The sequence below is a fragment of the Lytechinus variegatus genome, chromosome 3, assembly GCF_018143015.1.
Source record: "Lytechinus variegatus isolate NC3 chromosome 3, Lvar_3.0, whole genome shotgun sequence".
Classification (NCBI taxonomy): domain Eukaryota; kingdom Metazoa; phylum Echinodermata; class Echinoidea; order Temnopleuroida; family Toxopneustidae; genus Lytechinus; species Lytechinus variegatus.
In genome coordinates, this window is record NC_054742.1 from 29,351,200 (window position 1) to 29,364,346 (window position 13,147).

The window sequence follows — 13,147 nt, forward strand, 5'->3', positions numbered from 1 at the left end:
TTTTCATCCGCTGAAAATCAAGGATTATGATATCCTCAGATGGTATCCACTTAATAATAATAATAATAATAATACCCAATTTTTATAAAGCGCTTTTCCCAGAATGGCCCAAAGCGCGTTACAGCATATTATTACCCCGGTCATTGGATTCATTTCAATCCCGCACGAAAAGTGCACAATTTCCACTCCCTGGGGAGCATTCCTTGCATTCATCGCAGCCTCATTTTGGCGCTGGCAAAATCAAACATACAATATCTTTCGCATCCTACACTTACTAAATAGAAATAATCTCCATGAGGTAACCTCTTCACTGCAGGAAATGAATGCATGAAGGATTGTGTAGTTCTGCTAATACTGGTGTCTTCATGAAATCCAATTACACAACAATCCTTGATATTTAAATAGTTTTTAATCATGTTCTGGGGGTGTGAGGTAGCATCACTTATCTGTCAAGGAAGTATCCATGGTGTCACTGAGCATGGAGTCTGATGTGGTATTGAGTTTCTGGGATCCATCATCAGCTGCGCACAAATGAAAGAAAATGGTTGAAATAATAATAATGAATAATGATAATAAGGACTAGAACAAAGTCATATTAGAATGGAAATTTTTTTGGAAACTAATAAAGTAATCTTGTTAGAAACATTTATAATAACTCCTTCGATTCTCTGACCAATATGTTCTCATGAAACAAAATGCACTTGATTCAGTATAATCCCATGTTTAAAAAGAGAAACTGTATCATTATAACTGATTAGTGATTTTGTAATCTTCATGATTTTAAACTATTCCAAATTTTCATTTAAAAAAAATCTGATGCTAATTTCATGCAGTAATGGAATTTTATAAAAGCATTTTGGTGATATGTTGAACACGCATTATTAGCAAAAACATGTTGAACACCCCAGGCAGTCTTGCCTACATTTGGTTAATCAATTAACATGTACATGTAGCAGTATTGCTGACTTTATGACACTGAAATAGCATCTGGATATAATCAAATTACCTTATGAAATCATAGATGACCAACACCTATACCATAGATACATTTTGTTTCTTTATTAATGCGAGCATTAAGGGGAAAATATATTCTTTCATTTTCTTTGAACTAAGAGGAAATATAAAATTTCATAAAAATTTTTTACCTTGATCTATTTCCCAGTCATTATCAAACTGTAAAAATATTGAATTTTCCATTCAGATGTGTGTTAAAAATGACCATCTTTAATTTAAAAAAAAAGGTCAAATTTCAACTTTAGCTGATGGGAATCAAACTGGACTGTCCAATTTAATGCCTTTAAGAGATTCACCTGTAGTGAGTTAAGTCATGGGTAACAGCTTTATAAAACATCCACCTGGTCTGTAAGGACATATATTCAATTGATTGCTTACTTACAAACATTGAAGTTTCCTATACAACACCCACTACCAACCATTCTCTCTAAATTGTTACTGCCAGTAAGCTTAATTACAACTCACATGCTTCTACTACATCAACTTTAGAAGTTAATGATTATTGTCTTCTACTTTTGTACAAATTGCTGATTAAATAGTAATCCAAAATCACATTACCTTTAATATATGAATGAAACAATTTGTTTGTTAAATACAGGGACCAGATCAATTGTACAAATATGATTTGAATAAAACAAGCACTTGTATGAACATATTTTCATAGAATAGCCACCCATTAAACAAATTATAAGATCTGAACAGGGGGGGGGGGAAGAAAAAAAGCCTTAAACCAGATTTTCATAAATACTTACTGTCTAATATCCTCTGTAGCTCATGGATAGCACTGATGAGAACGTGAAATTGCTTCTTCCTATCCTCCAACTAAATAAAAGATAATGAAAAGAAAGTACCAAGTTGACCCATTTGATTAAAAAAAAACCACAAATTTTCTACAGAAAGTACACAATATTCATCCCAATAAAAGATGTTTTCCAGAGATGCCTGTCTTGGGTATTGGGATCAATTCGAGTTACTAGTAGTTATGCACTAGTGAAATCAATATTTGTATCATTATTGTAACAATTTTGGGGCATTTTCCTTTTTGCTACTTTCAATTTATTTTGAAATAAAACTTACAGTGTAACTAAATTTAATTGAAAAAAATAACACTTAGTGTACCTAGGTAATCAAAATTTTTTGTATGGTCATCAAGTTATGTAATTTGTATGACCTATCCCTCTGAATACTGACATTTTGCTTCAAATCATAGCTGTATCATACATGATTTGTTTTGATTACTCTCTTTTGAGTGATATAAACTCTTACCTTCTGGTCCAGAGATTCTTTAGTGCTATTTAATTCACCAAGATCCTTATCCAGCTCTTTTAGTTTGCTATAACGATAACAAATGGTCAAATAAAATATTAAAATTATTAATAAAATTATTAAAATAGAAGTAAAATAAGTAGACAATAGAGCAGTTACAATTAAATGAATCCAAGTAAATAACAAACAATACTTATGAGATAGCAAGGAGTTTAGGATATGGGATAAGACTGACATGATTGTGTCTTTTCAGAGATTCCAAGTTCACCAACCAGTATTGTGTATGATTTTAGGCAAGGAACCTTGAATGTATGTTAGATTACCATGCTAAGATAAATATGGAATAGGCAGAAATGTCAGCATCACATTTATAATACACAACTTAGCCTAGTGATCTAACACCACAACATAATTGCTGCATAAAATCTGATGTGCTTTAAACTTGCATCTCTGAAATGATTAAAAAATGTATATATGCAGTATGTCTAATTTGGACAATAAATTCAATACCAACCCACAGAAATTTTTTAAAAGAGTAAACATTGAAAGGTGTCTTACTTCAAAGTTTCTTTCCTGTCAGGTTGTTTCTGGATAACCTTTGCTAATGTATCATACTCCTGTCTATTCTTTCTCTCTCTCTTTGCATCTTGTAGCTCTGTCTTGCAAGCACTTATCTGCTGGTGAGCATCCTTGATGTTGCGTTCTTATCATTATCATGGGAAAATGAAAAAGATGAAAGAACTTAATTTTTAACAATATTTTGCCCTCAAAGTGAGGGGATTCATGTGAAACTAAACCTTCTGAATTGCTTTTGTAGCTTAGAAAAAAACCGCCAGCCTAAGCAAATTTGTTAGTCTTGTTGAGTACCAGTAGACTTTTATAATTTGGAACTATTATCTTGCTTTTCACTTGCTAGCAAATCTAATAGCTAGTCTGTATCTTGATTGAATAGTGAATTAAAAAGGTTACTCTTTGATTATCTAACCCAATAATCCCCTCATAATTGTTGGTAAGAATGCCTGATTCATTTATCGTGAAAGTGAGAATAAGACAATCGTTTGAAAGTTTAATTGGATTGTCTTACTTCAGTAGGCTTTACTCCCTATGGGGAAACCCCTTTACACTGTCAGTGTTACTTGAACAGAGTTCCTCCAAGGCACATCAAGGTTAACTTCTACAAAGTCATATTTCTAGCTTCTTATTTTATATCAGTTCATCTAGACTTCTTAATAAGAAACTAAAGAGATCAACTTAAAAATTCAAAGACATGATTTTATTTATAATAATCAAAACTTGCACTAAGTGACAGTATACTTTACACAGTTGGCTTTTTTCTAAACAAGTGATCGAATCTTGTCGACTTTATACTTTTTTTAAGAAGTCACTTACCAATGGTGGAGTAGAGCTCTTCATAGTTGGACATCTCTCTGATATTCATTTGATGAATCATCTGAGTCCTCTCCATGGCAAAGTCTACCTGACATAGCATCATCAACATCTTCTGATATGCAGCAGTGCTGAAATTTAAATTTATCAAACATATATTAACATATTTGCCACAGAGCACTTGTCAGATTGGTGACACATTTGCTCTTGCGACTTTTGCTCCGGTCTTTATATCTTTGAGGGCATAGAGTAGAGTTAGGATTGTAATAGAGTTTTTGGTTCAGAATAATGTAAAGATAAGGATGTGGGTTTATTCAGTTTTAGAGGTTAGGTTTTATAATTGGCTTAACGTGAGTGCCGGAGCAAATGTCATGGGACCATCAGATTATCCCCCGCTTATCTGGACTTGCCCTAAGAATCTGAGTGTGAGTGTTGGATTGTTAGAGTCAATCAAAAATTTTATTTCAACTTCCTGTAGCTTTTTGTGATCAAGTCAATCTCGTTAACATTCCTGTGAAGCACATGTGTGATAAATAGGGAAGTTTGTTAAGCCCTAGGACTACGGTAGGCTATTTGAGATGTATTATCATTTCAATGTTTTATAAATTTATATCTTATATTATTTTTGTTTTGTCTGTGTTTGTTTTATCATCAATATTTTGTTATGATGTTTTATATATCTTCCTCTGTATTTTTTATGTTCTTATATTAATTTCATCAAGGGCCCCCTTTCACAAGCTCTGCTTCTATGGGGTCCCAAACCTTTCATGTTATATTCTCTTTGCCAAACTTTGTACTTAATATTTGTATTATATCACTTGATTGGTTTGAATAAACTTATATCACTTGTATTGGGATGTACACACTGACAGTCATGCACCCACACCCGCATCTGAATACAAAGTAATATACTTGCAAGGGGACCTAACAAATTAAAAGCACACTGGTGGTAATCCTGCGAATTTCATGAACATGTCTGTGTTCAAAGCGAAGGTGTTGATTGATTGGTACAATTTCAATTTAAATGCATTGTGATTCCTTGAATATCTAATAAATCAACTCGTTCATATTTATTGAGGACGGGGGGCATCATCTTGGCCACCATTTATGCGATTGTGCCGAAATTCTTAACCCAATAAACTACAAGCCAGTACAAACAAAATTTCCAAAATTAATTATTTCTTATGGATAAAATATGCACATTTATTCATGAAAATCATTATTTGCATATTTAACACCCAATTTCACCTCAAATTTTCTTTTTTTCCCAGATGTCATCTGTGTAATCTTAACCACAAAAAAAAAATGCAAAGTTAAACTTTTCCTTATGTATCTCTTTGTTTTTAGAATTTCGAATGTATTCCTTTTTTTTCGGTGGAATTTATTAGAAATCATTTAACAACTAAATTAAACCCTAAATAAATCAAGAAGACCATTATGAATTTCATCTCCAATAGACTTTGTACACAAAGTATATAAATGAGCCATTTTCGGCATAATCATTTTCTGAAGCCTGTTTTCTTGTTTCTGCAATCACTTTCATAGCGCTAATGTTCGCTGCTGTGTGTTGCTTTTGATAAAGTGAACGAACAACATCGCAATGGGTAGGAGCAGCGTACGATTTCCATGTTTTTTTTAAAAAATTCCTAATGATTAAATAAGAGGCTATTAATATCTCTTTGACATACCATCTAGTTGGTTCTTTCATTCCATACAGAACTAATCCAAAATTTTGTTAGAATAGATAACTTAATATATTATGGGGTTCAAATGAATATGCTAGGAACAGTATGCCACAATCATCAAAAGAAAACTAAGTTATTAACTAACCATTCTTCATTGCTCTGATCCGTGTGACACCATTTCACAAAGGTTTTGAGTAGATTACTGATTCTTCTGTCATCACCTCCACTCTCTCCTTCAATAAGCAGCCTTTTTCGTATCACTTCCTCTGTAAGTATGAAAAAAGGAATAATCAATTATCATTCATCTGAATACTAGTACTAATAAATTGAATTTTATACATAATGAATACTACTACTAACACGTAGGCCTTGTCCCCAGCAAAAGGTGAGATTTATCAAATTTACTTTAAGCTTTGATTTCAACCTTAATCTTGTCAGAACCACAACTCCATGATTATGTATAAAAGTGAATAATAATATGCCGCATGCATTTGAAAGGCTGCATGCAGATTTTTCTCCTTATTTTAACCGGCAGTGAAAATTTCATTTTTTTGCCTTTTTGTTTGGGGGGGGGCTTGTTAAATTGTTTTCTGAACAAAAAATTGCCCATCCCCCTTTGGAAAATTATAGGTAAAGTGAACAAATATTGAACAGTGCCAAGCATCAGACGAAGATGACTTCAAATCATTCCAAACAGCTAAACAGAAGAGGCACACAGCATATGCTGGAGACTTTCTCCAATATAGGAGACAATCACTCCTATTGGGAATAAAAGAAACAACACCAACAAGGCAGTTACTCCCTTCCAAATATTGTCTTGTTGACATTAAAACCCCACTTAATTTATGTGTACAGAATCTTTTGCAGAAAAAAATTGTTTGTAAAATACAATTTATTGTAAATTTTGTAGTAGATGGGGAAGAGGAGTAAATTTCATAAAGAATTTGCACATCACAGGTTTGTTTGCCAACAAGGTAATCCCTAGACAGCTGGGAGCCGTCTGCTTCAAGGATTTTTAAACATTTCAAATTTTTTAAATTTCTCCTCATACACAGACGGCTTGCGATCATGCAGCCACCATTAGGGACTTAACCATGTAAAATCCCTTCAACGGGGCTCATTGATTTTTGTCTTTATTTCATAAAAAATATATAAAAAGAACTTGACCAAAATAAAGATTATTATTCTGTTTTGGCTTACGATGCACCAAAACAGGAAAAAATAAACTTAAAAGGAAAAAACAAAAACCAGTGACTAATACTTCGGCTGTCGCTCAACTCAAATTTTTCATGGTTATCCGAACTTAATACATAAAAATATGGCCATTAAGTCCCCATGCAGGTCGAGTTAAAACTTCAGTCTCTGTAATTGGCGAGTGGAGCCAACGGAGATCAGCGAACCAACCAACATAACAGAAACCGAAACTTTTGGTCTAGGTAATCCTTAGAGCTGCCTCATATAATGTTAACCCCCAAAATGGTCTCCAAAGTGACTTTCTCTGAAATTGGATAACCAAAATCATCTACAAAAGTCCCTTTAAGCCCCATCTTAAGGGGGCACTTTTCTGACAGCCTTGTCATGACTAAGTGAGAAAAGTGAAAAAAAATACCCCTTCTTATCAAGAAGCTCCTATTGAGGTAATGGGAAAAATCAGGAAGGATTTTGCCAAATACATGTATTTTCCCTTCAACTGTGAGGGTGGAAGCAGGGTAAAATCACAACTCCAACCCATTTGAGCCCTGACAGATGATGATCCACTGCATTTACATTGTGCAATATTTCTTTTAAAAACATTCAAACAGGTAGGTGCAGGTTTATCCAATTAAGCTAATTATTACACATCTGCTGAAATAAGTGAGTCTTGAGAGACAATTTGAAGACCTCAATGTTGTCAATTTCACAGGGTGACGAAGCTGAAGGAAGTTCCAGAGGCCTGGAGCAATAGATGAAATGGCACGGTCTCCATATCCCTTTACGACTCAACATAAAGATGCTACCAGTGTACAGTCTGGCTGAGGAGCTTGAAATTGCACAATAAACTATTAAAACATTGTGATTCTTTACAATTAAAATGTAAAATAATTATTACTCTATTTCTTTAATAATAAGTTTTCCACCTTGTTGTACATAATGGGTTCTCATAATTTAGCTCATCGTAGCTAGAGGTCTATATCATAATGAAGCAAGTCAAAGGTGAAGCTTATTGGCTGATTTCAAGTTCAGTGTTGGTGGTAATACAATACCATTCTCAGCTCAGGTGAGTGGTGACCAAGAATTTTTGAAAGAGAGTGATTGGAAGCTGATAAAAAGGGCAACTGATCTTGGCAAAAATATAGTTCATCTTTATTTGCAGGAATTTGTTTATTTTGGTGGAAGTCTGATGCATTTACGAAAATATTGAGTATGATATGATTGAATTTATGAAACACTGTGAAAAGAGTTCGGTAATACGACCCCAAAATACCAAACACTGTCACTTGCTTAGTCTACCTCAAGTGATGTTCATGTACGCTCCAGACTTCACAATTTACGATAATTGCCCTCTTCTCTATGATTCTGGAAGCATTAGTGAACCCTTCAAGGGCGCATTACTTGCGGAAATAGATGCAATACTATTTAAAGTTATTTACGATAATTGTCCTCTTCTCTATGACATCAAATCACTACGATGTCATAGAGAACTGTACCAAAATAAGATTATCATTCGATTTAGCCTAAAATGCACCAAAACGGGGAAAAATAAACTTATACTTAAGGGGGAAAACAGTGACTTACTTTGGCTGTCGCGCAACTTCACTTCCGTTTTATCCTAGACCAAAACCTGCGGTCTCTGTTGTGTTGGTTGTTCAGCTGAACTCCGTTGGCTTCACTCACCAAATACAGAGACCGAAGTTCTAGCGCGATCTGTACAGGGGACTCAATGGTCATATGTTATGTACTAAAGATTAGATAAAACCGGGAAGTGAATTTGCGCTATACTGCCTACAGCCGAGGTCACTGTTTTTGTTACTTTTTTTTCTCTGTTTTTTGGCAATCAATGGCAAGAGGAAATATTAATTTGCATTTTGGTCGCATTAATTTTCAAGATTTTTATTCATTAAAGACAAAAACTAAAGAGCCCCGATGGGAGGATTTTGCATTGCAAGTCCCCTAATGGTGGCTGCACGATAGCGAGCGGTCTGTGTACGAGGAATAATAAAAAAAAAATGTTCAAAAACTCCTCGAAACAGACAGCTGCCAGCTGTCTAGTTTTATCCAAGCTTAATGCATAAGTCATAATCATGATAATCATATGGCCATTGAGTCCATGTACAAATCAAGCTAGAACTTCGGTCTCTGACTGTAGGCCTATTCAGTATTTGGCATGTTTGGTGAGCCAACGGAGATCAGTGGAATAACCAATTCAATAACAGAGACCGAAGCTTTTTTGTTTTTGCCTTTTTTGGGCAGTAGAGGCGCATGGCCAATATTGTAGACTGTCTCCATTGTGGGAAATTATCTCCAATATCAGAGACTTTTGACATTTTGGGTATCCAGTTTCAGAGACAGTCTCCAGTTTTGGAGACTACTTTCCTTTGTTTACATTTGCGGCAAAAGGATTACCTTGGCGGCAAATAAAAATGTGATAAGCAGATTCCTCATGAAAAATTACCCCTTTTTCAGTCACCGTCTACTTTAAAACTTCACCGTCTACTTTTGTTTTGATAAGGATTTTTGTTGTCAATTAGGCCTACACACAAAACAAATGGGCTTCTGACACAAAATTTTGGGTGGAAAAAATCATGCTTTTGTTGGTGTTGTTTCTTTTGTCCTCTTGCAAAGTAAGTCTCCAATGTGGGAGATTGGAGAGAGTCTCCCATATTATTGGCCATGCGCCGGTCTCTACTGTTTGGACTGGTCTGGTTTGTTAAAACCAATTATTAATAGGCAATACGGCCTACACTTTTCATCAAAGAGTAGGGTGTTCACCTGGTGTATTGCACCTGCCAGTCCCCGCAAAATTCAGATCAAGTCAAGCCATAATAATCAATATAATGATTGTGGGCATTAACGGAAAGAAGTCACAAGAGTCGAGATCCACTGCAAGACAATGACTGAGCTCACACGAAAGTCTATATGTGGGACAACGTAAGACTCAGTACCAGTAGAATTTAGAGAAGCTATTCTGCGTACCACACCAATATAAATATAAATTTAATTTGAATTGATGATTCAAAGTTAGATCTTCATCACAATCATATTAAGACATAACAAAAATAACATCTTTAATTCAAAAATTATAATACTCGCCATCCGTTGACATCGTGATGATTCGATTCGTAGAGTGTACGCGGTATCTTCGATCTTCGTCTGGGGCCGATTGCACGAAAGGGTCTTTCCAAGGACCGTCTTTCGTGTCGCCCAACTTTTATGATACGCTATAAGCGGGGTGTTTCTGAAATTTATGATAAAGAATAAGATTCGTTAGCTTGCTTTTAAATCAAATTTTATACAATTTCATGATATATCACATCATTTTATTAACAAATATTTTGTTAATTTTAACGGATGAATGAAATATGTTTGCAGGTAATCTGCGTTTCACATGGCGCATCATAAAAGATGGGCGACACGAAAGACGGTCCTTGCAAAGACCCTTTCGTGCAATCGGCCCCTGCTATCCAAGCCTAGCTAGCCGGCCATAGCTATAGCCTATCCCTAGATTCTGAATGGATTGTGAGATCATGTATAGCTAGCTAGTCCGGGGGGGGGGGGGGGGTCAAATATATTGCTGTACACATGTATGACCAAAAAACGCGGGGTGTTTTTCAGTTTTGGACGCAGGCCTCGCGTGCACCGTATAAATACACAATTTTCAAGAAAAAAGGGTGCTTAATTTTGAAAGACTGGTAATATATCGCGGGGTCGTATTAGGGTATTTTAATTTCCCAAAGTTTTTTTAGCCTAACGTGTTTAGGGTACGTTTTTTCCCAAGATTTTTCCCCGAGGTCATATTCTGGGGACAACCTGTTTATTAGGGACCAAATTGTTTAAGCATGCAAAGCTCTCGAAAAACTTGTTTTGGGAGTTGTTTTGCACGCAGAGAAAAAACTCGTTCAGGGGTTGTTTGGAATTAATTTGGTCACGCATGTGTACAGCAATACATTTGACTGCCCCCGGGGGGAGGGGGCTCTTTTAAGTCTAACAGCACTCCCAGTTCTCATAACAATCAATAATCATTTCAATAACAAACTTGAGAAGTAAAATGAATGCTGCATGTTGCTATTTCCTTAAAAACCATATCATTTTCACCAAACTTTGCAAAGTTGTAAAAAAATTATACCAAAGAGGTGCAAACATTAAAAAAATATAGGTTCATTTGCTTGTTTTCAAACTATATCATCACTTTTATTAGCAAGACAAACATGCTTATTTGAGCACCCCAAAGCGCGTCGAAAGCTTCGACTCAAGGAAGAATTCCAAACCACTATACAATTTTATTCAAACTCGGGGTCATATTTGTCATACTTATACTGAGTAAATATTTTGAAATTGTAGTTGAAACAAATATGATTCATGGAATAATTCCAGTTATAAGCTTCATAAAATAAGACATCGGATCTGCAGCTGGTGCAGATGAAGAGAAAAAATCAGCTCATACTGATTAATCACCTGTATATCAGTTGTGACGTCAGTGCGCAGTGCCCAATTATTTTTGCATTGAATTACACTTACAGCATTGCTTTAGGTGGACTCCCCATTTAAATATTGTTTCTCTTTAAAATATCAAATCCGAAATTTGTATCTTATTTATATTTCATGAATGGAAATGGGATAATAATAAAATGAGGTCATTATATAAACCCACAGATTTTGTTCGATTGACAGCGAGATATACATACACGCATAATGTTCAGGATTATAAAAAAAATGAGTACAGTGTACTGAATAAATTATCTCTCCCGCTACGCGCAGCTGGCACAATAATAATGATATAGACTGTCATTAGCTATTTCAGCTCGTAATTCTCACTCGCATTATTTGGTCGTTGAGATATACATCTGCCAGGCAGGGGCGTCGATCCATCTTTCAGATTGGGGGGGGCAAAATCATGAATCAAAGCTCCAAAGGCGATCGACCACAAAATAAGCGCACCCACACACACTCATACACATATGTGTATATATATATATATATAAATATACATATATATCTATATATTTATATATAGAAAACAATGCGAGCGCGAAGCGCGAGCTAAAATTTTGTTAGTATACACACCTGAAAACAGGAAAAAGGTACCTGTTTAGGACTGTTTGTAGTGATTCATGTGGACGTTACATATCTCACTACACAGATAATGCGAATGCCGAGAGCGAACTGAAATTTCTTAATATTCTGACCAAAAGCTTGATATTCTAAGCATTTTTCAATGATTAAGAAGGGTATCTAAACAAACAACAGATGCGAGCGCGAAACGCGCGAGGTGAAAAGTTTGATATTTCGATCTGAAAGAAATTCACAGTTTAATGGACGTTTTTGATAAAGAACAAAATATAAATAAAAAAAGAGTATTGCAAATCGAAGCGGGAGTTCTTTTGAGGTTTAGAACTGAAAAGAGGACATTCTGATCACCTATTTAATCATAAATAGAATGTGTTTTTGCTAAAGAAATTATGCGAGCGCGAAGCGCGAGCCGAAAATTTTTATATTCCAATCTGAAAAGCGGACATTTTGAGCACGATTTCGACAAAAGAGCGAGTTGTGTATCTCAATCTCGCTTTGGGATTTCTTTGTCACATTACAATCTTATTTTATTTTTGCACAATCCAGAATTATTGGGGGGGGCAAAACGATATGTTTGCCCACCCAATATTTTGATTGGTGGGGCGATCGCCCCCCCCCTGCCCCCCCAGGATCGACGCCTCTGCTGCCAGGCATCTTTTCATGAGTCACTGAAAACATGCGTTTTCTATTATATTTTAAAAAATCACAATTTCTTCCAGTATATGAGCCCCTTACCCACTCCACAGGATTTGGATCGACTATACTGGATGAGCAAATTAATTGGCAGCTGATCGTGCATAACATAATGGAGATTTTTTTTTAGAATTTGGCTGTTTAGAACTTGCATAACTGAAAAACAATGATAAGACATATGTCTTGCACCCCACCTGCTTCCCAGAATGCGGCTTCTCTCACAGGAATGAGTATGAGTATGAGTGAGAATATAACCGCGTCAGCTCTCCAAAATGTGAAATTCCATTAGTCTATAATAAATGCAATTTTGACATTTCTACATTTTTCCTCAATTAAATGTTATCAGAATGAAGAATAATTATATCTTTAAAGTAAACTAGGAGTATATATGCCAAATTACCCATTCTCTGCGTACCTGGCATACGCCTATCATTCCCCTATTTTTACATCCAGGGGCGGCGGAGTGAATTTGAATTTTTTTTTTTTTTGGGGGGGGCACATGGTAAAAAATGCATATTTTCGTGACAGGGGCACTATCTTAAAACAAAGAAAAAGATGACTTATTTACAATGGCGTAATGAGCAACCAAATTTTAAGGTGGCTAAATGTTGTATTACGTTAAATTTATAACTTTGCGAGTGAGCAAAAATTCTGACATTTTTATAATGAAAATAAAATTATGTGATAGATTTTGACTACGTAGCATTCATGATACTCAGTATTATATTTTCACATCCCTTTCTTTTTCTTTCCTTTTTTTCCTGGTTATGAAAAATTGGGGGGGGGGGCAAGAGCCCACAAGGCCCCATCTGAACGCCACTGCTTATCTACCCCAC

General features: G+C 35.3%; 1 protein-coding gene across 2 annotated transcripts; it reads right to left on the reverse strand.

The window, feature by feature from the left end:
- Positions 1-274: 274 nt before the first annotated feature.
- On the reverse strand, positions 275-9,711 carry LOC121410709 (THO complex subunit 7 homolog). Of its 2 annotated transcripts, XM_041602960.1 has the most exons (7): positions 9,642-9,711; positions 5,497-5,617; positions 3,670-3,797; positions 2,839-2,983; positions 2,281-2,347; positions 1,767-1,836; positions 275-521 (listed from the first exon to the last, which is right to left on the reverse strand). In XM_041602960.1, the coding sequence occupies exons 1-7, from the start codon at positions 9,652-9,654 to the stop codon at positions 439-441; spliced, it is 627 nt and encodes a 208-aa protein (XP_041458894.1). In that variant the 5' UTR covers positions 9,655-9,711; the 3' UTR covers positions 275-438. The 2 variants fall into 2 exon arrangements, with proteins under 2 accessions (XP_041458894.1, XP_041458895.1); XM_041602961.1 differs by lacking the exon at positions 5,497-5,617 and having other exon boundaries at positions 9,642-9,661.
- Between the last annotated feature and the right edge of the window lie 3,436 nt (positions 9,712-13,147).

What these genes read in the sequence shown, in the direction of transcription:
- LOC121410709 (XM_041602960.1), bottom strand. An exon ending in AAGAATCTCTGGACCAGAAG is followed by an intron (nt 1,837 to 2,280) that starts GTAAGAGTTTAT and finishes TCTTTTATTTAG; the next exon opens with TTGGAGGATAGGAAGAAGCA. An exon ending in GCTACAGAGGATATTAGACA is followed by an intron (nt 522 to 1,766) that starts GTAAGTATTTAT and finishes ATTTGTGCGCAG; the next exon opens with CTGATGATGGATCCCAGAAA.